This window comes from Arabidopsis thaliana, chromosome 4 (assembly GCF_000001735.4).
Source record: "Arabidopsis thaliana chromosome 4, partial sequence".
Lineage (NCBI taxonomy): Eukaryota > Viridiplantae > Streptophyta > Magnoliopsida > Brassicales > Brassicaceae > Arabidopsis > Arabidopsis thaliana.
The window spans coordinates 2,040,025-2,064,415 of NC_003075.7; the positions used below are offsets into that span (position 1 = coordinate 2,040,025).

General features: G+C 37.9%; 2 protein-coding genes and 7 pseudogenes across 11 annotated transcripts; 3 read left to right on the plus strand and 6 right to left on the minus strand.

Annotated features, from left to right (window-relative positions):
* Positions 1-356: 356 nt before the first annotated feature.
* AT4G04230 lies at positions 357-2,831 on the minus strand (annotated as a pseudogene; the record flags this gene model as incomplete). The annotated part of the gene is made up of 1 exon: positions 357-2,831.
* A 1,049-nt stretch (positions 2,832-3,880) lies between these two features.
* AT4G04245 lies at positions 3,881-5,149 on the minus strand (annotated as a pseudogene; the record flags this gene model as incomplete). The annotated part of the gene is made up of 1 exon: positions 3,881-5,149.
* A 783-nt stretch (positions 5,150-5,932) lies between these two features.
* On the minus strand, positions 5,933-8,323 carry AT4G04250 (annotated as a pseudogene). Its single transcript has one exon.
* A 1,007-nt stretch (positions 8,324-9,330) lies between these two features.
* Positions 9,331-10,203, minus strand: AT4G04255 (annotated as a pseudogene; the record flags this gene model as incomplete). The annotated part of the gene is made up of 1 exon: positions 9,331-10,203.
* A 3,809-nt stretch (positions 10,204-14,012) lies between these two features.
* On the plus strand, positions 14,013-15,825 carry AT4G04260 (Bromo-adjacent homology (BAH) domain-containing protein; the record flags this gene model as incomplete). 3 transcript variants are annotated; one of them, NM_001340478.1, is made up of 5 exons in its annotated part: positions 14,013-14,327; positions 14,595-14,937; positions 15,026-15,068; positions 15,331-15,495; positions 15,778-15,825. In NM_001340478.1, the coding sequence occupies exons 1-5, from the start codon at positions 14,306-14,308 to the stop codon at positions 15,823-15,825; spliced, it is 621 nt and encodes a 206-aa protein (NP_001328826.1). In that variant the 5' UTR covers positions 14,013-14,305. The 3 variants fall into 3 exon arrangements, with proteins under 3 accessions (NP_001328826.1, NP_001328825.1, NP_192335.2); NM_116664.3 differs by lacking the exon at positions 14,013-14,327 and having other exon boundaries at positions 14,547-14,937; NM_001340479.1 differs by lacking the exons at positions 15,026-15,068; positions 15,331-15,495; positions 15,778-15,825 and having other exon boundaries at positions 14,072-14,307; positions 14,595-14,960.
* Positions 15,826-17,545: 1,720 nt separating this feature from the next.
* AT4G04265 (PttA/En/Spm family plant transposase) lies at positions 17,546-18,275 on the minus strand (the record flags this gene model as incomplete). Its single annotated transcript, NM_001340480.1, has 2 exons — positions 17,546-18,036; positions 18,171-18,275. 2 exons carry the CDS (start codon positions 18,273-18,275, stop codon positions 17,782-17,784), a joined length of 360 nt encoding a protein of 119 aa, NP_001328827.1. The 3' UTR covers positions 17,546-17,781.
* On the minus strand, positions 17,782-20,228 carry AT4G04270 (annotated as a pseudogene; the record flags this gene model as incomplete). The annotated part of the gene is made up of 1 exon: positions 17,782-20,228.
* Positions 20,229-21,606: 1,378 nt separating this feature from the next.
* On the plus strand, positions 21,607-22,294 carry AT4G04273 (annotated as a pseudogene; the record flags this gene model as incomplete). The annotated part of the gene is made up of 2 exons: positions 21,607-21,663; positions 22,028-22,294.
* A 1,405-nt stretch (positions 22,295-23,699) lies between these two features.
* Positions 23,700-24,104, plus strand: AT4G04276 (annotated as a pseudogene; the record flags this gene model as incomplete). The annotated part of the gene is made up of 1 exon: positions 23,700-24,104.
* Positions 24,105-24,391: the final 287 nt, after the last annotated feature.

A 24,391-nucleotide genomic window follows, 5' to 3' on the forward strand; every position in this document is an offset into this window, starting at 1 on the left:
AAGTACTGTTGCCCATGGTCATTTACTCTATTCTTTTTGGTTTCATGGCTATTTTGTACATATACTCAAATATTAAAACGTAATCTATATATACATTTTTGCAGCCATTTTGTGAAATAAATCCTGGAGATGGGACTTATTTACAATGGCTGCTACTGGCATTTATTATTTAGTTTTAAAAAATTTTAAAAAGATATTAACCAAACGATATCTGGCCTAATTTGTTTCTAAAAATCTGTACACAATCTTTCCATATATCTTTTAAAAAAAAAATCGTGAATTTTACTCCACAAAATATGCATAAATCCGATTTATAACAAATATTTATATCAACATTTTGCATAGCAATAAAAATACTAATTTATAATAAGTAAAATATTCACATAAAAATCATATACACATATAGGAAAAAAAAACTTGTCAGAACAAAATGTGCACTTCTTCAGGTTAGCATAAAGACCTTCCTTCCGAAGCGTTTTGAGAATTAACTCTAAGGGTTGAATGTGATCAGAATAACTCTTATTGTAAATAAGTATGTCGTCAAAGTAAACAACAACAAATTTACCAATAAAAGACCTTAGAACCTGGTTCATTAGGCGCATGAAGGTGCTTGGTGCGTTGGTTAGCCCGAACGGCATTACAAGGCACTCGTAGAGACCTTGCTTGGTCTTGAAGGCTGTCTTCCACTCGTCTCCTTCTCTCATTCGGACCTGGTGATAGCCACTCCTCAAGTCAACTTTGGAAAATATGATGGCACCACTAAGCTCATCCAACATGTCGTATAGTCTCGGAATTGGGTGTCGGTACTTGATGGTGATATTGTTGATTGCACGGCAGTCTAGACACATTCTCCACGTGCCATCCTTCTTTGGGACCAATAGGACAGGTACTGCACACGGGCTGAGACTCTCTCTGATGTACCCTTTGTCTATAGGTCACTCACTTGCTTTTCAAGCTCCTTAGACTCCTCCGGATTCATCCTGTAGGCGGGCTTGTTAGGTAAAGCAGAGCCTGGTACAAGATCAATCTGCTGTTCTATGCCACGAATAGGTGGTAGTCCGGGTGGAATCTCCTCCGGGAATAAGTCTTTGTACCAATGTAGTACAACTTGTACTTCAGCGGATAGCTCAGGATCACCTATCCCTGTACTAAGACATTCTTTGAAAACCATTAGTAGCACGGTGCCCTTGGCACTCATGGTTTTACAAACATCTTTAGAGCTTAAATAAAGACTAGAACTTCTTACCTCGTGCTCCTTGTTCATGTGAATTTGTAAGTCATGAACTTCTAAGGGACTAAGAGGGGCAAGGTTGTACTTACGGTCATTATAGGTGAAAGAGTAATGGTTGGTGCGTCTATTGTGACATGTAGCTCGATCAAACTGCCATGGTCGTCCAAGGAGAAGATGTCCAACTCTCATTGGCACTACGTCACAAACGACTTGATCGTGGTACTTTCCCACGCTGAATGATACGGTCACTTGTTAAGCGAGTTTCAGTTCAGTATCGTCATTGAGCCACCTAAGCTTGTATGGCCTCGGGTGCTTTGTTTTCTGAAGTCCTAACCTGTCTACCATGTACTTGCTAGCAACATTAGTACATGAACCTCCATCAATAATCATTCGAGGTTAACGAACACACTCAATGTCCTGCGAATCACAAGGAGTTCTCCTACATCGGGATACTCAATGTCCTCATGCTCATCAGAATCCTCTTGCTCATCTTGTGACTCATAGTCACCACTAGGAGTGAGGATCATCACCCTTTGGTTCAGACATTCTCTCGCCATGTGTCCTCTACCTTGACATTTGAAACAAGTAATGTAACGAGAACGAGATTGATTAGTACTAGGGAACTTACCAAGTTTGGGCCTAGAGGTTTTAGGTGCCTCATTAGACTTGTTCTTGAACCTATGATCACTCTCTACGACCTTGCTTTTGTCCATGGCTCGGTTGTTGCTTGCATTCCAAGGCGTGTTGTTTCTGGATCGGTTGCTTAAGGATGCCTTACGCCTGATTTGCTGTTCGACTTGTACCGCTAGGTGTAGCAACTCATGGAGTCCATTATATTGGGCTCTCTCCACCTTTCGCTGAATCCTCTCTTGTAATCCATCTATGAATTGAGCCATGAGAGCTTCGTCAGATTCCTCTAACTCCAAGGCGTTCATGAGCTTCTCAAACTCCTCAAAGTACTCATCGACGGTCCTTGTTCCTTGAGACAACATTCTAAAATATTTTTGTAAGTCTTTATGATAATGGTCAGGGACATACCTCAACCTTAAGAGGTACTTCATGTCTCCCCAAGTGTTTATGGGACCAAATCTTTTTCTCCTCCTATCAGCTACTGTCCTATCCCACCCAGATAAAGCATTTTCGGTGAGCTGAGCGGCTGCTAAGGACACCTTCCGAGATTCTCCATACCATAACATTCGAAGATGTACTCCATCCGTCGCTCCCAATCCATGTACACCTCTGGATTAGATTTTCCTGCAAAAGTAGGAGCTGTTAGTTTGATATCTTGGTTCTATTCACGAGGCTCTACTCCTCGTGCACGGTTTCTCATCAATGGATCTTCTCTCCGTTGGTGTTGGCGTCTCAAAGGGTCGGGAGGTGGATCATCTTCATCATCCAAGTCAGGAAACTCCTCCGCCTCCTCGCGGGCATTCCTACGAGCCTGGTCTTGCCCCAATTCAACCCTGGGATAGGGCTGTTCTAAGCGGCCTAGCCGTTTCCTTAATCCCCTTAACTCCTCCGTCAAAGTAGCCATCATTTGCATTACGGTGTTTTGGGGAATTTCTGCTGCCTCTCCCATAGTATTACCTAAAACTGACATGTGCTTAGACAAAAACAACAAAGAAATCAACGTACCACAACAATAGAAAAGAAAGATCAAAACCAAGAAACCTAAAACTTGTTGAATCACTTTCTGACACACTTGCTGATGTAGTACAAAGTTAACAATATATATATATATATTTTTTTTTGATTAATATTACGAAACTCAAAAACAAATACTTAACACGAAATAAAATGAAACTGAAATACTTGTTTTTTGTTTTTTTAATTTAAATAAAACAGAAACTAGACTAATGTAGAAACTGATTCAGAAAGTAAGCCAGGCTATAAGAAACGATGAAACCTGGCAAAGGAAGTGCAACTGCGCTCTGATACCAAGATGATACAAGACTCGGTGGTGAGCTTGTATCTGATAGAGATGGTGGCTTCACAAGCTGGCGGTCGCTTCTCTCTTGTGAAGGAAAGATGGTCGAAGATGGAGATCTAACATGATGGCGATCGGTTCTCTTGTGTGGGATCTATTAGAGGGGAAGTGCTGGCGGATTGAAGTACACCACAGAGATGTGATAAGTCTCTGATACAGTACACGAACTTGGCCTTGGTGAATTGCACACACAAGACAAAGAACAAGCTTATTCTCTTAAGAACATTTAAAGAGAAGAAGTGAGAAAATGCGGTTCTTTATTGATAATCAAAGGTGAAAAATCGTTCAACTGTTGCAGGGGGACTTTATAAGAGTCTATCAGCTATCCCTAAGGCCAAAATTAAATGTAAAAACGCAAAAGGAAACAAATTTAAATCAAAACACAAAAACCATTGTTTTAAGAAAGAAATAAGCTAAAATAAGGAAACTAATTAAGTTCTCTTGAGGAGCACGATTGAGAACGATTCTAGCCGTTGTCTGGGCTGTGTGGACCTGCAAAGATAATATAAACTGAATAAACCTTACCTAGATGCGTTTTAGGCCCATGTCGCCTGAGTCACTTCCTGTAGTACTTCTTGAGGTACTTCTGGAGTCAAGTCTTGTGCTCGTTTGTTGGTTGGTTCCTTGAAGTAGGGGTCTTTCTGGAGTTCCTCTTGAGTAGCTTAATCAACGTCTTCGAGCTCTTCCATGTCCTTTATGTCTTGTTCTTGATCTTGACTCTCTCGATCACTTGCAGATGTGACACTTGAATCGTTCGTCTCTTGAAGCTCCAAAGTCTTCTCTTGGTTTCTAGAGGTCCTTGAACCTGTCAAATGATATTTCATACTTGGGGGAGTAGTTCGTTCAAGACTCATTTGGGTGAATGCTTCAACAAGCTCTTGTTCGCCTATTAGATCATATCCGGTATGGGGTGCTACGAACCAGTTTACTCCTAGCTCTAGGGAGCTCAAAATATCTTGCACAACTAAGTTGAACCTTTTCTTCAATTGTTTAGCCTTTGAACGTGTCATGATACCCTCCGGGACTTCTGGTACAGGATGTAGTATAAGATGTGGTACAGGATGTAGTTCAACGGTTTGTGAAGTAAGGTTGATGTCCGCATCAACCATGAAATAATAGAATGGTCCACATGGTGGGTGTATAGGTCCACAAATGTCGTCTTGGGCTCGTTCAAGGAATTCTGGTAATTGTTTAGTAATTTTACTTGGCGATAGCCTTATAATCAATTTTCCTAGAGAACACACAACACATGTTCTTTTATTCCCTTGATAAATCTCTTGGGATTTCATTGAATGTCCATATGAGCTCTCTATAATTGTTTGCATCATCGTGGTGCCTGGGTGACCAAGCTGATCGTGCCACAATGTGAAATCGTCATGATCTCTTTTGATAACATGATGTGATTCTATGTATGATGCAATCCTGATGGGAGTCTTGTTAATTTCTCCAAAATGTGTTTTTTTCCCCAAATTTTTCAGAAGTGATACACATGTACTTCTTCCATTCTCAGTTGCAGACTGAGTGTCATATCCACGAAGGATATCCATGAAGGTATATATTTTTGAAACTCAACAAAAGTTTTTTTGAATTTGGAGAAAATAATGCATTATTTATCGAGAACTTTGTCTTAACAGGTAATCCAAAATTTGCTTTACTCGTCCCTTCAATTAAGTCTGTGGGACCTGATATGTTAACTCCAACTTTTGTTGATTTCAAATCAGAGAAATATTTTTTATGTTTTAGAATAGTGTGCGTTGTTCTACTATCTGGTATGCAAATATCTCCAAGGTTTGCCTTGGATATTGTTCCATTTGTAATGTGATCCATTTCCTCAATATGTTCTGCGAGGTTCACTTCCTTTCCTTTTCCCTTGGCGGATTCTTTGTATAGAGCACACAGATGTGCTGGAGTTCGGCATACCTAAGACCAATGTTCCTTAGTGTTGTGGATGTCGGATCTCGTCAGTTTGCCCCGACCCAAGATCCATCATCATCAATCAGTGGGCTCAAAACGGTGGGCCTGAAACCACCCGTGACGAAGTGGGCATCGAGGGCCCATTTGAGGCCCAGTACGCGTAAGAGTATCTGCGTGTTACGTAACAGAAAATCACCGGACTAAATGAGGATGCGTTAATATGGGAAGTGGCAGTTTGAAACGTAAACATTAATGAGGCATGATTTGTGGCGTAATTCAAGCGTTCAGTTACTTCGTAGATATTCGATTTGATTGTATAAATAGAACTCGATCATCATTTATAAGGGGGACAGAAAAAATTACTATACAATAGAATTCCAATTAACTGAAATATTGTCCGATTTAATCTTAGCTCGGCTAACAAGGTTAAAGGTCCTCGTAACATCCACAAATTCCTAATTGCGGATTCTGACATCCACAATTTAGTGCTAAAAGGAGGAGAGATTAAATCTTTTACTTCATAGCTTCGGTTAAATCACCATGAGCACCAGCGACAACCAAAGTTCCGGCGACCAAGCCTCCACTTAGTTATTTTCCGGCTAACACTAAAACCGAGTCTATCTCGTAATTCGGAAAATTAAACCAAGTAAACATAAAACGGTCTCCACGATCTTAAATAAGTTAAAAAAAACAATAGAGTTAAGGCCTCTCTGGCCAGGTTCAAAAAAGAAAAATAAGTTTTGAAACAAAACGGGGGGTCACTGCGGACCAACACAACCCCGACTCAAACATAAACTTTTTTACTCTGCAGCTTCGGAGTTCTTCTCAACGTCAACAGGGAACATGGCGGCGATTCCTGCTTCGGCGGCTGTGTCCTTGTTGGTTCCATGCTTGTCTATGATTAACACTTCATCTGAAGCGTTGGAATCTGCAATCACTTCGGGTGGGGTATCTGCCAGAAGCGAGGTGGGCTCAACAGGGTTTGGACGTGGGGTCTTTGGTTCGGCAGCCTTTTGTGCGAACTTAATTTCGTCTGCACGAACCGATTCAAGTTCTTCAGCTATGCTGGGTATTTCCCCCTTCTCGATCTCTTCGAGGAGCTCCCTGTTCACCTTGACTTCTGCAGCTCGAATATTAGCAGCCTCAACTTCATCAGATTGGACATAGAAAGTCCCATATTTCGAGGAGAAGTCTGTCAATTGAGCTCGGACCTTCCTTTTCTCCTCTTGCCTCGCAGCGTGGAGCATTACAGACTGACCTTCCTCGAGTTTTTTCATCCTCTCCTCGCACGCAAGAAGTTCGGCCCTTGATCGGTTTTCATTTTCAATGGTCGTCGGATAGGCGTTCTTGCCCGATTCGAGTTTTGCGGAGAGATCGGTGTTAGAAATCTCAAGAGTTTGAACCTTAGCTTCTGCGGCTCTCATACGGCTAAGTACACTATTAGCCCGATCCACCATACGAGCGTTCTCCTCCTCGTTTTGCTTATAACTCTCAATCTCCTTATCCTTCTCGAAGAGCTGGTCCTCGTGACTGAGGAAGGCATAGTTAAACTCCTGGACAGCCTAATAATAAAAGTGGTTAGGGAATACAAACCAGTGAGAAGTGAACTTGTTTTCTGATAAAGTTTATTTACCTCGCCAAGTTTCTCCCGGTTGGTTGCCTTAAGTTCCGCTAGGGGTGGCATGATCGCTCTGGGGTGAACGAGTGTCCTAAGCGTGTCAGCGAAGGGCATCGGAGGAGCTGAGACAATTCAAAAAATACGTATAAGTGATTGACGGATTGATAAAACCTTCAAAGGCAACGACTTAGAACACGAGCTTACCAGGCAAAGGAGATGTGGTGCGACGCTGCGAGTAGCGGGACTCAGACACCCTGGAGGAGAGAACAACGAGATCTTGCGAATCTCCCTTTTTGTTTTTCCCCTTCTGCTGGTTTTGACCAGTCTCTTTTGCCTCATTTCCGGCGCGTGAAGAGCGGGAAGGAGAGCGAGCATCGGTCTCTGAATGCTTCCTCTTCTTGTCAGCATCCCGCTTTGTGGGCTCCTTATCCGGAGTATTCTTGTTCGACGTCCTTGCCTCCGAGGTGGAGATCTTGGGACCCTTTCCGGACAAAGCGGAAGACTTCTGACGAGTTCCGGAGTCGTCCTCATTTTGAGGCTGCTTGGCTTTGTCGAGAGCACGAAGTTTGCTGTCCTCAAGAGTTCCAGCCATTACCACCTTGTCTGACTGAAGCCGCTCCTTTTCTTTCCTCGCCCTTTCTCTTTCCATCTTCTTCTCAGCACAGTACGAGGAGGATGCCATCTCTGCTTCGGAGAATATTCGGGGTTGAAAAGGAGGTGAAGAGGTAGCAGTCCTAGAGCGAAGTCTTCGCCCTCATGCTCGAATTTTGTCGTTTGTCAGAGCTTCCCAAACTAAGTCTTGACGACAGAAACTGGAGAAGTGAGCAGCGAAGGTTTTCGAGATAGGGGATTTCTCAACTCGAGCTGCGAAAACAAAATAAAACGTTGATCAGCTTGTGAAAACAAAATTTTTACAAGTTCAAAATAAATCATCCTAAGGTCGCCATCTACCAGCTCGAGCAGCCCATTCATAAACAAAGAGATCGGTCTTATTCCCAAAGGTGAGCTCGTTTACGAGGAAAAAGAAAAAAGATTTTCTCCAGTTTTCATCTTTCTCTGCGAAATCCTCAAACACACGGAAACCTTTTCGAGGAGATAAGAAGAAGGTCCCTGTCCCCGAAGTGCGACCTTTTTTCACAGCTTATAGTTGAAGGAGGTCGGGTAGTGAAAGAAGAAATCCATCTTCTTCTGCCAGAGTGAGAAGACTTAGGATGGTGCGAATAATGTTCGGACATAGCTGAGGCAACGCTATTCCGAACTCATGCATAAACTCGATGAGGATGTCAGGAAGAGGGAAGTAAAGGCCGCATTCCGAGAAGAAAATTTCGAATGCGCAAGTATGTCCAGCAGGGGGAGATTCGGGAGAGTCTGTCGGTTCGGGAGATATTAAACTGATTTGTGTCGAGATCTGATGGGCCCCTCTAAGTAAGGCGAGTCTTCTCGAGGTTGAAAGTGAGGTTTTATATTTCCCGAACTGACCCTCGATCGAGTACACCTCGCGGCTTATTTTCTTCGGAGGCATGACAAAGACCAAAGACTTCGGGGATTCTGTGAAAGACGATCTGGAGGCTATTCGGTTCAGTAAAATTCAAGAACACGATGAAGATCTTCTTCAGTGCTTCAAGAACACCGAAACGATTTTCGCCGAGATCTGGGAAATAAGCGGTTGTGCCGACGGTGATTTTAACGAGAACCGCAGCGGAGAGAGAAGAATAACAGTGGCAAATAGCGAAACCGTCGGAATCAGCGCTGAAAATCTATGAATCGATAAGGATTTTCGATCGAGGAACACCCCGTTTAAACCCTAAGCGAGCCTAAACTAAAGAATTTCCGGCAAGATTCATAGCGTCTAAAGAACAGAAGCAGAAACAGAGAAAGGAGCGAGAGAATTTACCTGGAAAGACTTGAAGATGAGTTGCTGGTTCTTATAAATGAAAGTGAAGAGGACGAGGGATTGATTTGATTAAATAGAGGACGAACGAGCGGGAAAAAGGAAACCCTAGGATCACGAAATGTCACACTCTTCCCGATAAAATCTCAAAACTCGCGGAATTTTATTTCCTGTTTTACCTCGAGCCTATGCAGTTAAGGAAAGAAATCCCGAGCTGGCGCCGTAATTGCTAGGATCACGGGCTGAAATCGATTTAAGTCTCCGAATTGATTTCTCTCTTTCAAAGACTTGGGGGGTAAAATGTGGATGTCGGATCTCATCAGTTTGCCCCGACCCGAGATCCATCATCATCAATCAGTGGGCTCGAAACGGTGGGCCTGAAACCACCCGTGACGAAGTGGGATTCGAGGGCCCATTCGAGGCCCAGTCCGCGTAAGAGTATCTGGGCTTTACGTAACAAAAAATCACTGGAGTAAATGAGGATGTGTTAATACGCGAAGTGGCAGTTCAAAACGTAAACATTAATGAGGCATGATTCGCGGTGTAATTCACGCGTTCATTTACTTCGTAAATATTCCATTTGATTGTATAAATAGAACTCGATCATCATTTGTAAGGGGGAAAGAAAAAATTACTATACAAAAGAATTCCGATTAACTGAAATATTGTCCGATTTAATCTTGGCTCGACTAACAAGGTTTAAGGTCCTCGTAACATCCACAACTTCCTAATTGCGGATTCCGACATCCACAAGTGCCACATCTGAAACAAGCACTCTCATATTTTTGGGAAGTATTTGCTTGGATTTCTTTTCCTTTCGAATCATGCTCAAGACGAATCCATTGATATGACTTCCTGGTTTGTTGATTAAACCCTCTTCCATGTCCGCGATAGCTTCGGCAACCACGTTCCCAAAACGTTTTGTTTTCTCTTACTGGATTTTTAACATCCAATGCATTCACCTCAGGGAATGTCTTTGATCCGGTAGGTCGGGACATGTGATTCTTGATTAGGAGCTCACTATTCTTTTCGGCTATTAAGAGCTCCACAATCAAATCTGAGAATTTGGTATATCCACGCAACCTATATTGTTGTTGCAAAGTAATCTGGTTTTTGTGAAACGTGGTATACGTTTTCTCAAGCATCTGGGATTCAGTGATAGTTTCACCACAATATCTCAGTTTGGCCACGATTCCCAACATGGCAGAATTGTAGTTTATTACCTTATCAAAGTCTTGGAACCTTAGACTTTGCCATTCCTCCCGGACAAGTGGGAGAGTGATGCCCCTTTTATGATCAAAACAATCTTTCAAAGATTTCAAAGTTCTTTAGGATCTCTCATGTGTGCATAGTCATATATAGCACTTTCATCTCGGTGTCTTCTAAAGAAGATCACCGATTTTGTCTTTTCTTGGACCGTCGAAGAATTATTCTCCTTTCTAGTTTTCGTTATCCCAAAGGACCCCAAATATAGTTCAACATTGGTAGTCCAAGATATTTAGTTAGCCCCGGTATGTCTAAGGCAGGAAATTGGAGCTTTTCGATATTTGCCATTTCGTTTCTTAAATAAAATCATAAAGAACTTTATTAGAAATTTAATTTATTTCATTTCATAGTATGAGAGGTACTTGAATAAGCAATGCAATTTAAAAGAAATACAATTAACTAAAAAGGTAAAATAATAACCATCAAAATTTCTTCGGGAGAAAATTCTCCAAAGAGTAAACCGTAAATTGCAACAATTATAAAACCAATTACAAAAACTAAAAACAGATGACTCATGCTTAAAGAGATGATTTTAGGAGAAGATGAAATCTTTGAGTGAGATGAATGAATGAGAAATAAGAGTATATATAGATAAAATAAACTGTTCACTAGCAGTTAAGTAGCCGGTTGAAAAGGAAAAAAAAATTTAAGAGTTTGGGTAATTAATTTCATTTATTTATTTATGACCGTTAAGATTTAAAAAATAAAATTTTAGTCTAAAAATAAATAATCAGGAAAATATATATTAATTTATACATAAGATTATATAGGTGTTTGAGCCTCCTTTTATAATAATGATAATATAAATGATAATATGATAATGATATGTTGGCTAAATCATCCATATGAAAAAAAAATTAAAAGCAGCAAATAAAACATATGGTGATTTAGATCATCCATGTTAAAGCAATAAATTAAAATATTAAATAAAATATGGTGACTAAAATCATCCAAGTTAAAGCAGTAAATTAAAATATTAAATAAAATATGGTGATTAAAATCATTCTTGTTAAAACTGTGAATTAGAGTATTAAATGTAATATGGTGATTAAAATCATCCATAGAAACAAGAAGTAAATTATTGTGACTAAAATCATCCACATTAAAAAGTTAAAAGCAATAAATAAGATGGTGCATTAAATAACCATATAAAAGTATTATATTTATAAAGGGCGGCAGAACAGCGCTCTGATAATAATATAGCTTAACATGGTGGAGTGATCATACTGATAACATGTTGTATTTTAATAGAATTTTGTACCGTAAGTCATCTATCAATTTATCTTCTTTTCAAGTTTTAAAGAAAAATAATAGACATATTGTAAGAGAAAGAAATATGAGAAAGAAAGCAAGCATAAAAGAAGAGTAATAATAGAAAAAACTTTACACTAATTTTCTTTTATATTCAGATGAGTATCTTTACAACTAAATGGAAGAGTAAGGTCATGTTTATTTCTCCATCTAGATGGACCATCTAGATAGAGATGAAAAATAATGTTTGTTTTGGCATTTAAATGAAGAAGTTGAATAATACATCTGAATAGGTTTGTAAATTTAGGCAAATTTGTGAAACTCATTTGGATGGACTTGATTAAACCATTTGGATGGAGATGGTTAAGCCAAAAAGAACAAATGACAAATATACCCTCTTTTAATAATGTTAATTTATTATAGATTTTTTATTTAACATTTTTTTAAATTACATATTGCATTCCAAAAATCATGAAACTACGGACTATTATTTAACGTAAAAAATGTAAATTCATTATTCCCGCCTAAACCGCAACATCATGTTTTTCCCGCCAAAACCATAAAATCATTTTTCTCGCTAAAACCGTAAAATCATGTTTTCCGCCAAAACAGTAAAATCATGTTTTTCCACCAAAACCGCAAAATCATGTTTTTCCACCAAAATCGTAAAATCATTTTTCCGCCCAAACCACAAAATCATGTTTTTCCACGAAAACAGTAAAATCATGTTTTCTCCGCTAAAATCGTAAAATCATTTTCCCGCCAAAACCGTAAAATCACGTTTTCTGCCAAAACTTCTCACAAAAACTGAAAAATCATGTTTTTCAACTAGAATCGTAAAATCATTTTTCCCGCCAAAACTGTAAAATAATGTTTTTCCGCCAAAACCGTAAATTAAAATCACGTTTTCCCATCAAAACCGTAAAATCATTTTTTCCACCAAAACCACAAAATCATGTTTTCCACCAAAACTGTAAAATTATTTTTCCCACCAAAATCGTAAAATTATTTTCCCGGCAAACCGTAAAATTATGTTTTCCCGCCAAAACCGTATAATCATTTTTTCCAACAAAATCCAAATTCATGTTTCTCGTCAAAACTTCAAATTATATTTGCCACCCAAAACCATAAAAAAAAATATTATGCTAAAAACCGCAAAATCACATTTTCCGCAATAATTCAATTAATATAGCTAAGATTAAAGATTAAAAAGTTAATATGTTTGGTATTGATATTTGATAATGACGTTGTATATTTTTCAAAATGAGAACATGGGATTTTAATCATTTTTTTCTAGACGAGAATAAAGATGAACTACAAAATGATCAAACAAAGAAATATCAATTTAAATGCATCATTTAGATAATAAAAAAAATGATGAAACAAACATCATTCAGATGCATCATCCAAATGGATCATGTAAATGAATCATTTGGATGTAAATGCTAAATGATGAAACAAACAGGACCTAAATATATAACACAAAAATAAACAAATAATACTATAATTGATAAATAAAAATGGACTCCATATAATATTTGATAGACAAATGTTTCTTTTAACTTTATTATAATTAATTGGCTCCTATTCAAAGGTTTGACTGTTTGAGCCCAAAAAAAAATGAAAAAAGAAAAAACTTGTAATCTCCGTTCTGTACAGTGAAACTTCATCTTCTTCTAGAATCAAAATCTAGGGTTCTGATATAACCCTATTTTTACTGCTTTTAGCTATGATTTAGGTATAGGTTTTAGAGTCTATTTGTTATTTCTAGAGTTTTTTTTAGTTTTTTTTCAGGTCTTTACATGTTTGAGATTCATTTGGAGATAATGGAGCATTCTAGAGAAAAACAGAGAATTTATGCTGCATAAGAAATCCGAAGACTAAAAAGCGCGGAGGTGTCGAGCGACACCAATACCTGATGGCAATTCGATGATGCAACTTATTGATGTTTTGAAGATTTCCAAATTCGGCTCAGAACTTTCTCCTATGTTTAATGAAGGCCCATCACGTTTTTAAGACATATATATAGCTTTTAGGTCATTGTTTAGACCTAAGCTTGGAGAGGCTTATCTCCTTATCTCTTTTGTACTTTGGGAGAAAAACCCTGTGGAGACTCCCTTTAGAGAAGATCCTTCTAAACCTTAATCTCTTCTTGTTTTATTCATTGATTTCTTATTCAATCATGTTGTTTGCTTCATTCATCATGTTTGAGTAGCTTTTTGGTTAGGTTTAGGGTTTCTCATTAGGGATTTAGATGATTTAGTAGATTGCCCCCTTGCTAGGTTATCTGTAGGATTCTTCTTCTTGATTGTTCTTAATGCTAGTTCTAGAGTAGCTAAACAGCACTTGATATTAGATAATAGGTATACCCACCATAGGTACTTGTTATTGAACTATCATAGATGAGCCTATGCATTTAAGAAAGAACATGTAGGCTCATAGAAGGGCTCTGGTTTAGATACTAGGTGAACTAATCAAACTTAATAATAATGCATGCTTTAGTATAGGATTTCTCGGCTTCTCCGGTTATCTTAGCTCTAAGTATAGAGAGTTTTGCGGAACACCACCGGTTACTCTAAAATCATAGTTTGAGTTCGAGAACGGTGCGATAACAACCTAGCTATTTCTAGATCTACTATCATCTATTTTCTGAGAATACCTTAAGCCTGACGCTTTTAATATCTTGTTTCACAACCAACCAATCTTCTATTGCTCACTTTTTGTTTCTCTTTATTTTCTTTACTATTTTACTTAGCTTAATTCGATAGCCATTATCTATTGCGTTGTCAGAGAACTTTATGAATTCGATCCCTAAATACTACAACTGGCCTCTTTATTTGAGAAAGTGGTCTTAGGATTAATTTGACCTATATTAGGTTCTAGATTTATCTCTTCGCTTTTTTTGGGATTTCTTCTTCTTCTTCTTCTTCTTCCCATTGATCTCCAGCTTCCGATCTTCTAGAAATTTTCAATCTTTACACATTTCGAGTAAAAAACAAAAAACGAGTGAAAACCAAACAAAACCCAGCTTAATCAAGCTCGTCACTCGGTGGAAAAAAAAAACCTTATTTTAATGGCGAAAACTCGACCTGGTGTCGCTTTTTCTTCAAAGATTAAGCTGGGCAAGAAAGATATCAAAATTGTTAGATGCAAGTTCTATGTGCATTTTGTATATAACTAATCACTTTTTTGATTGCTTCTTTTGAGTTATTAAGCTGCAATTAGATTTCTATAGACTCATTTCAATCTGAAACGAAAAAAAATCTCTTCTTTTATAAAAACTTATGCTTGATGTTGATTCAATGAAGTTGAGTTATGTCATTGCTTAATAAGTACACTTTGGTAAATGTGATCTTTGGTAGATTTTACGTTTTTTTGGAGTTAGGAAGAGAAATTTTACTTGGAAATGTGATAGTTGAGGTGGGTTTTTTTACAGTGGGAGATTGTGTGTTAATGCGTCCATCAGATGCTGGTAAAGCTCCTTACGTGGCGCGTGTTGAGAAGATTGAAGCAGATGCAAGGAACAATGTGAAGGTGCATTGTCGATGGTACTATTGTCCTGAAGAATCACATGGGGGAAGGAGACAGCTCCATGGAGCTAAAGAGCTTTTCTTGTCTGATCACTTCGATGTTCAAAGTGCACACACCATTGAAGGAAAATGTATAGTTCACACCTTTAAAAACTACACGAGGCTTGAAAATGTTGGAGTGGAAGATTATTACTGTATATTTGACTATAAAGCTGCTACTGGCGCGTTTACTCCTGATCGAGTTGCTGTGTGAGTGGATACATAGTAATGAAACATGCCTTTTTCTCCTGTAGTTTACATAGAGTTTTGATTTATCTTCTTTTGGATTTTGATAAAGGTACTACAAATGTGAAATGCCGTATAACTCAGATGAACTGATGGTGCAATTAATGTGAAGGGTGTAAGGACTCGTAAATGCTAATTTTCATCATTCTATTTTCATCTTCTTTTTATTTCAAGTATTGTTGCTTAACTAGTAAGATATCTAATGCTGAATTCTGATGATTATAAACTCTTAGATATTTGTTATTCCTAATCCGGAACAACTTGCTTGTGTAAATTTTGGATAGAAATGGTCTCCTCTCTGTTTGAGGTCTAATCGAAATAGTTATTGCATAATATGTTCTTTTTATTAAATTGTAGGAGTTACTACTATGTCATTATAGGGTTCACCTAGCGTGTGTAGGCGTGACGATTGAAGAAGCCAAGAAGCTGGAACACTTTGTATGTGTTGAATGCAGCTCTGACGAAGATGGAGTCAAAAGATTTCAGAACGGGTTTGCTTCATCAACAACCAATGATCTTAAGGTATATGTTTTGTCTTCTTCTTTTTATTCAACTTTTGTTATTACTTTGATACTGTCATAGCAATAACCTCTGCCACCATCATTGGCTCTACTTTTTAAGTACTTAGTAAAGTCACAAAAAGCAAATTTCATTGGCTTGATGTTTGTGGCTAAAAAAATAAGATATGTGACTCGTACATTGTTAATCTCTTCTCTTATCCTGATCAAATCCGATTGTTTTTACTGTTTTACCTGAAACAACATGTTCTTGTGTTAACAAAAAACTTGTGTGTTCAGGTGGAAGCCAAGCGCCGAAAAGATGATCGATGTAAGAGCCTCTTATGAGTTATGAGTGGATAGTATAGTTTACTTCAAGCTCTTTGGGAGCAAATTTAAGATAATTAGGATTTTGTGTTCTCGTCGTTTGATGATGTGAAAAGAGAAAAAAGAGAGAAAGAAGAACCAGAGAATGTGCAAAGAGCAGTATAGCCGATAATTTCGTGGGGATAACATATAAAAGTTTCAAGCACCTGAGATTGTTTTACTGTGGATTGATTGTTTTGAGAGAGAGATTCTTTGCACACACAAAAAAGAAAAGATAGAGAGAGAGATTCAAGACATGAGCTGATGAACACATATTGCCTCTGGGCTTGTGGCCAACATAATAAGTAAATATCAGATCCCCACTCCTCAGAGTCTGATAATCAGGTTGAGTTTTGTCATACGAATGCGGGAGTGTGATAATTTGGTCGGTTTCTTGGTGATTAAGAGATAAGCCACACCTAAACCTAAGTCAGAGTTGGAATACAAGATTTATTACTGAAAATTTCACTTTTAAATTTAGAAAGTACGGAATTATTGAGTAAGTTATTTGTTGAATTTGTGACTGGAAGCGTTTTGATGCGTCATTTGTCAATCTACTTGATTAGTTACATTTTTAACACATGATACAAATTATGTGATTGTTGAGATTGGATAATTACCACTATTATTATCTTCTTATCACTTACTCTCTAATACCTTGTTCTCCAATTAACTATAGCCTATCCTATTATACAAATCTACCTTTCTTCCCAAGCAACTCTAATATATATACGTTAGTTCTCTTTACTTCAGTGTAAGAAATAGAAGTCAGTAATAAGAAGTCCATTTCATTACTTTCTCATCACTTTTTTTTTTTGTCGTCAACTAGTTTTTTTTACATAAAGGTGAATTGGAGCCCAACAACATATATCTAACTAAAGCCCAATCTTAGACCCAAAACAAAGATGACAATTGAAACATAGGGTAAGAAAAGGACACGTGGATAAACATGTGTTGCACAAGTTGGGATGGAGTCGCATGACGACAGATCACCGCCATCTCCACCGGCACGGAACCACCGTTCAGATGTAAACTACAAGAAAACCTGCCATTTGCAATTCTCATATTGGTCCCAAAATGATCGCAAACTAGGTGTTTACGACTACTTAACGACGATAATAAACGGTCGCTTAAAAACTGTCGCAAAATATTGCAGTCCCAAATCGGTCGCTTATCAGCGACGAATTTCGGACACATAAGGTTAGTCGTAAATAAGCGACTGATTTGTGATGGGTATAAAGAAGTGGCAGATATGCGACTAAACTGCAACAACGTACATTTAGGTACATACGTTACAATATAGTCGCAAAATAGTCTTTCCCTTTTGCGACTAAGTTACGACGCCTTGTAATGTAATCGCAAAATAGTATCGTTTTAGCAACGATTGTGCCACTATGTAACAATTTTGTGTAATTTGATTTAGTCACAAATTGGTCACAGTTTTGTAATGGGTCGGTCACATTATTGTCACATATTTTGAATAAGTTTGGTCACAAAGTGGTCATAGTTATATAATTGGTTTGGTCACAAATTAGTCACATGTATTGTTTTGGTTTGGTCACAAAGTAGTCACATGTATTGTTTTGGTTTAGTCACAAATTGGTCTTATGTTTGGAATGATAAACATGATTAATATCGATTCAAAAGCCAATAATCCCTAATCATGTTAACATTAAGACACTAATTATGTTTACATTCAGAAAATCATAGTCATAGAAATCCTAAACAAGTTTCAACAAAAACAACAAAAGCTACAAAAGATCAAGTTTAATGGTTAGAAGAAGTGTTAGAAATAGTAGCTAAAGTGGAGACTAAGGGTGTGGTGCATGCAACTGTGATGGCTGGTGCGGGGGTTGTGGTGGTTGGAAGTGTGGATGGAGTTGTGTTGGTTGGATGTGTGTCTGGTTCATGTTGAGTAGAATCAGTTGACAAATAAGCAGCCAACTCAGGATCTTTTTTCTTTCATGAAGAGGACGAGCTTCTCCAAGCTGGCTATCCGAGATTGAGATTGGCGATGCTCCTCATCAAGTTTTGCATTTTGCTCCTCTTGTTCAGATATCTTGAGCTGCAGCTGCTCTTGAAGTTGCGCAACAGTTGAAGTAGAAGAGCTTGCATAACTCTCTTTCCTTTTTCTTTTGTTCAGTGTCTCTAGAAGCGATCCAAGGCCAAAAGGGTTCCCTTTGTCATCTATATGAGTACACTGAAACAAGAAGACAAATACAATCACCAAAGACATTCATAATTACTCTAAGTATCCATTGCTCATAATCAATCATATTCCAAGCAAACAAAGACAAGCAGATTGTAAGCAAAATAAAAACGGAAATGAATTACCTTAAGAAAAATCTTATTCTTTTCATCAATGATGAGCGTACGATGAGTTGAATGTTGCGAGGAATTATCAGACACTTGAGGACCATCCTCATCCATTTCAGACATCCTCTCTTCCAGTATCTTCACATAAGCCTCACCAACATGCTGAGATTTCTGATCTACAAAAGATCCATCAACCCTTGTATGTGTTTGCATAAACACTTCCCCATATGATACATGACGCTTCAAACGTTCCTCTTGCCAAAGAAAATCAAATAGACAAAGACAAGCTTAGACAAGCCTATGTGGAGGTAATTATAGAAAGCTGTTAAGTGAACTGTTTGGATGGAAAGAAAACTCTTACCATTTCTTGATGAACTTGCACAAAAGATTTCTGACCGGCTAAGTGTTTGTGCACTCCAAGACCTCCACGATCTGAGTTTCTACAGTTTGAAGTTGTCTCACTTTTCAGCTGAGCATCTTCAGTGTTCCAATGCACCCACATTTGTTTCCAAAGTGTATCACGAATCCATGGTGGTTGTTCACCACTCTTCTTTGCTTGACTGACAATCCCTTTCATCCTTTTCTTGGCTATAACCAAGAAACTTTCTTTAACGAGTTCAGTAATGCCTTCATCCCAATAATACTTCCGCTACATAACAAACAGCTAAGTTAGCAAAGATAGTAAGAGCAACACTAAAGCCAAACAATAACAGAATGAAAGGTATTTGTGACATTACCGCAAAATTTCTGAAGTATCTCTCTTGAGTGGCTATTGGAGTAACGTTCCAACTGAAGTAAGGCCCATCACTTCGTCCTAAATATGGTTGAAATCACTTTAGACAACTTTCCTTTGTGCTAGTTAAACCTGCCTATGTTACTTTTGATTAAACCACCAAGACATTCCAAATATAAACATAATCGACTTTAGTTGATGCAACCAACAGAGAATTAGCAAAAATGAAATGGTTTTGAAACAATAACAGAAAACAAAAACTCACGGACCAAAACAAAGACTGCAGATTAAAACAAAGACTGCAGACCAAAACCAAAACTATTTTAAAACGACTTTAGGTGAGCTAACACTTAACATTACCAACAGACCAAACAAAGATTGCAGACCAAATCGACTTTATGTGAGCCAACACAAAACAAAGACAAGGAGACCAAAACTTTTGACTGTAGACCAAATCGACTTTAGGTGAGCCAACACTTAACAAATACAAGCAGACCAAACACAGACTGCAGACCAAATCGATGAATGTGTGAGCCAACATAAAACAAAGAAGTTCAGACCAAAGAAAGACTGTAGACCAAATCATTGCACTAGAGCCAACACTAAAGCCAAATAAAAATTTGTCTAGAGCCAACACAAAACAAAGAGTGCAGACCAATACAAAGACTCCAGACCATACTTAGCTTAATCACCATTCATAATCTTCATCTGTTTCTAGAAGGAGAGAAAGATAGAGCTTACCAGAGAGTCTCGACTTCTGGAATAGGCTCCTGAGACAGAACCGAAAGTTGTTGTCGGCCAGGCAGGGCAAGTAAGCGATCCAACAGCTCTTGGTAGTCGACATTAGGGTTTTGTTCTTCTTTGTCGACTTCCTCTCCATCTTCTTCCCCGACTTCCTCCCTATCTGTTTCCCCATCGTCCTCCTCATCTTCCTCTTCATGATTTTGAAGTTTTGGTATGAACTGTGTCTCCGGTGGATCCTGAGCAAGCTGTTCTTGAAGATGAGGAATCTGATGTTGACGAGCAGGAGGTGTGGTTGCTTTCGACGAATAAGAAGCGGTTGTTGAGAGCCAAATTGCGAGTGAGAACGAGCAGGAGTCGGGGTTTGTGTCGTTTGGGGTGGTGATTTCTGGGGTCGTGTCGCCGGCAGATTTTGGGAAGGAAGACTTCTATTTGAATGTGTAACGGAGAGCGTCGCCATTAGGGTTTGAGGACAGAGAAGAACCTCCGACTTCACTCCCACGGCCGAGAGGATTTTTACCGTAAAAAACCTTTGCCTTCGGCGTAGATTCCCTACCTCGACCTCGACTTCCTGACGATTTTCCTTTACCACCACCAGCCATAGTTCAAATTCGAGTTTACAAAGAAAAGAATTCCAAACCCTAGATCTAGAATTTGACTAGAGAACAAGAGGGTTTAGAGAAGAGAAATTAAGAGGATTGAAAGGTATTTTGGAGAGTATTCTAGAGAGAATGAGAATTGAAAACCCTAGATTGAGAAAAGGAAACGATAAAATGAGAGAAGTCGACAAGTTTATTTCCACTTAAAATAAATAAAGAGTCGCTCTTTGGTCCCTCTTCGGTCGAACTATAATTATGCGAGAATCACTTAATATATTTTACAAAATTTTAAAAACGTTGCACAATCGTCGCAAATCAGTCGCAACTCGGTTACGCAAACGTCGCAAAGTGTGACTATTTTGTAACTATTAGTAAAACGTCACAAGAAAAAAAAAATCCACATAGTTTGATCCAATCTATTGATAAATATTACTGAAAAGCACTCATTTTATTACGTACAGAACTTTAGGTATATAAATGATTGGTTTCATAACTTATTTTAGAACTTGTTTGAAAATATCAATCATGACAATGAAAACTCATGAAACTTATCATATAGATTATGTTTTTTTGGATGTATAGTTTGTAAAATTCAGACTTGAAGTGTTTGGTTATGTTTGTATATCTAATATCTATCAAATTAAAGTATCAACGTATAAGAAAACATATAAATAGACCAAAATTTTAAAATTTCGAAATGCAAAAATTGATCGTTGGTAATACGTAGGTAATTGGTTGTAAAGTGCGACTGTTTTCTATTTTCGTCGCAAATAAGTTGCAAAGAGCGACTATTTTGTGACATTTACAAAACGTCACAAGACAAACTTTTTAAATCCACATAGTTTGATCCGATCTAGTTCTAAAAATTACTGAAAGCACCCATTTTAGTGATATACAGTACATACAGAACTTTAGACATATAAATGATTGGTTTCATAACTTATTTTAGAACTTGTTTGAAAATATCAATCATGACAATGAAAGAACATAGAACTTATCATATATATTAGGTTTTTGTGAATGTTTAGTTTGTAAAGTTCAGATTTGAATTGTTTGGTTATGTTTTTATATCTAATATCGATTAAATTAAAGTATCAACGTATAAGAAAATATATAAACAGACCAAAACTTTAAAATTTCAAAATGGAAAAATCCAGAGTTGGTAATACGTAGGTAATTGGTTGCAAAAAGCGACTGTTTTCTAATATCGTCGCAAATAAGTTGCGAAGATCGATTGCTTTGTGCAAAAATCGAGTGGTGGTAGTTACGTAGGTAATTAGTTGCAAATATGCGACTGTTTTCTAGTTTCGTCGCAAATAAGTTGCAAAGATCGACTGTTTTGTGACGTTTAGGAAATTTTTACAAATAAAAAAGGATTCAAATGGAATCGAATCGCGAGCGTGTAAGTTGGTTGGCTAGTATGTTAGCAACTGAGCTGGTTACAAATTTGATTAACAATTGTGAAGATAATTACTTAAAAAGACACTGAAAATTACATTAAAATAAAAGTTTTATTTATATAAATTTTACAAATACACAAAAAAATTATATCTATTCTAATTATTCAGATTCTTCATCTTCTTCTTCTTTATCTTCATCCTTGGATGTTGATTCATTACAGTGAAATTCATCTCCTTCTTGATAACACTGTATTTTACTCATTTTAGACATGTATTTATCATCATTTAGCTTAGTGACCACTCATTGTATCATATCATTTTGCATCACATTTAGCTTATTTTGCACACTTAGGCATTTAGGATCATCTTGCATACATATTGCATGTTTTGGTGTGTTTTCAGGTGCAGAAGGAGCTTACAAGGAATCTACTCGACCCTCTACTCTATCAAACCAAGAGGGAAGCAGCAAAGCAATTCACTCGATTCCTTTACTCGATCCAGGCAGCCACAAAGGAGGCAGCAGACACCCCTCGACCCTCCTACTCGATCCTCTACTCGACCTCTTTACTCGATCAAGGGCGACCTAGTCTACAAGACTTGTTGATCGTTCAAAGCGTCTTCGGATCTTCCTCATTCTCCACTGGACCAGACATCTTAGCATACAGATAGGAGAGGAAGAAGCATCTACTCGACCAATTGATCACTCGGAGCATGGAGGCAAAAGGCGCAGACTTTGCTCCACCCTCTTTACTCGATCCCCAAGATCGAGCATCCATCCAAACCGCCTCAAGTCTCTTGTCTTCTAGTGAATCTAGGGTTTTTGAGACTTTAGTATAAATAGGTCACTTTGGGATTTGTCCAAAGGACCAAGTTTTTATCTCTTAGTTTTTCTTTGTGTTCTTGAATCTTAAAACCTTAATTACTCTTAATATATTTCGTTTTTGCATTTAGTTCTTTGAGCAAAGTTGTTTATCTTGTTTAGCTCTACATTTTGATATGATTTGAGTAATTTTTGGGTTTGTGCTCTTGAGTATGTTGCTTGAGTAGTGATTAGGGTTCTTGAGGATGGATTAGATTATGGTAATCTCTAGGTTAGTCAGGTGGTTAAGATTAGGTTAGATCCCTTCTGGATTTGTTGGCCCCTATGCGGTTTTTGCTGGCTAATGTGGGAATTCGACCATAGGTATCCAGCGTCCAAAAGACATTCATATGGATGTCTGATCTACGAATTCCAGAGATTTGTAGATTATAGCCCAAGAGATTGGATGTTTAGACTGCTTATTGACTTTGGTAGATTGTTGCTTAAACCCTGCTCTTCTATGTTTCATCAACGAGAGTTGAGATTAGGAAGTGGTAGAGTTATGGGGGTCTCTATCACGAGAGTGGATTGACCCGGTGTTTGAATCTATCGTCTATGGTATCTGCCTTTCGCTTGTTAGCCACCTAATGAACCCTAAAGTTGCCCTTATTAATGAATCCATCCTTATGACTTCTATTATTCTTAAATAAAAGTGCAATCACGGGGTGAATACAAATAATTATTTGTATTCACCCCCTGATTGTACTTTTATTTACTTGTTATTTCATTCACCTGTTGATTGCATTTTTAATTCTTAAATTTATCACCTGTTGGTTCTACTCGACCCAATGATCGAGTAGGGCTCTTAAGTTCTCATATTTGTTGTTTGAATCCTGACATAGGATTGTTACTAGAAACAAACCATCATTATAATCTGGCTTGACTTAGTTGCTTCTTTGCACATCTTGATTTCTAGCAATAACAGTGGACCGGATTGATACCCCCTATAGCTGCATCGACATGTTAGTGTTTAAGGAGAATTGAACTGAACACACCAAACTTCAACACATAAGTAGGCCTAAAAAACCTACTTATCAATTTGGCGTCGTTGCCAATTCATTGTTGCATTGTTACATTCAAGATATCAGAAAAAGTTAAGATCAAGTTCTTTAACAATACTCTAAGTTACTAACTCATCTTTTTGTCTGCTTGTTTTTGTGGTATAGGTACTAATCTTTGTGCATGCAAACTCGGTCCAAAGGTTCTGCACACCTACTACCTTTCAAAGACATAATTGACAGAATAGCTCGTGAGTTACAAGAAACCAAAGCAAAGGCAGACTGTGATCAACAAAGCCAAGCTTCTATGGATCAACAGGACAGACCAGTTGATGTTCAAGACCCACCTATAGTTGATCAACCAAGAAACATTGGTGCTGGTGATGCCCCAAGAAATCATCACCAAAGACAAGGGATAGTGCCACCACCAGTTAAGAACAACAACTTTGAAATCAAGAGTGGTCTCATCTTCATGATCCAAGGAAACAAATTTCATGGTTTGACTATGGAAGATCCCGTGGACCATCTTGACAGCTTTGATAAGCTCTGTGGCCTCACCAAGATCAATGGTGTCACTGAAGATATGTTTAAGTGTTACGATTCATGCTCACAGTCACTCTGATTCAATTCTCTCTTTAAACTCGTTGAATCTCAACTCAAGAACAAAATTAAAAGCAATAAACGAAGAACACAAATTTGTTACCCAGTTCAGCTAATCGATATGATTAAGCCTACGTCTGGGGCCAGATTCGATCCGGCAATCCACTAACACAAAGAAGAAGAATCTGCTCAAAGAGCTTTACAACAATGGAGTCTCTCAAGCTCTCTCTCTCTCTCTCTCTCTCTCTCTCTCTCTTACTTCTCTCTCTCAATAGCAGAGATAACAGAATGAATAAAGAAGAAAATAAC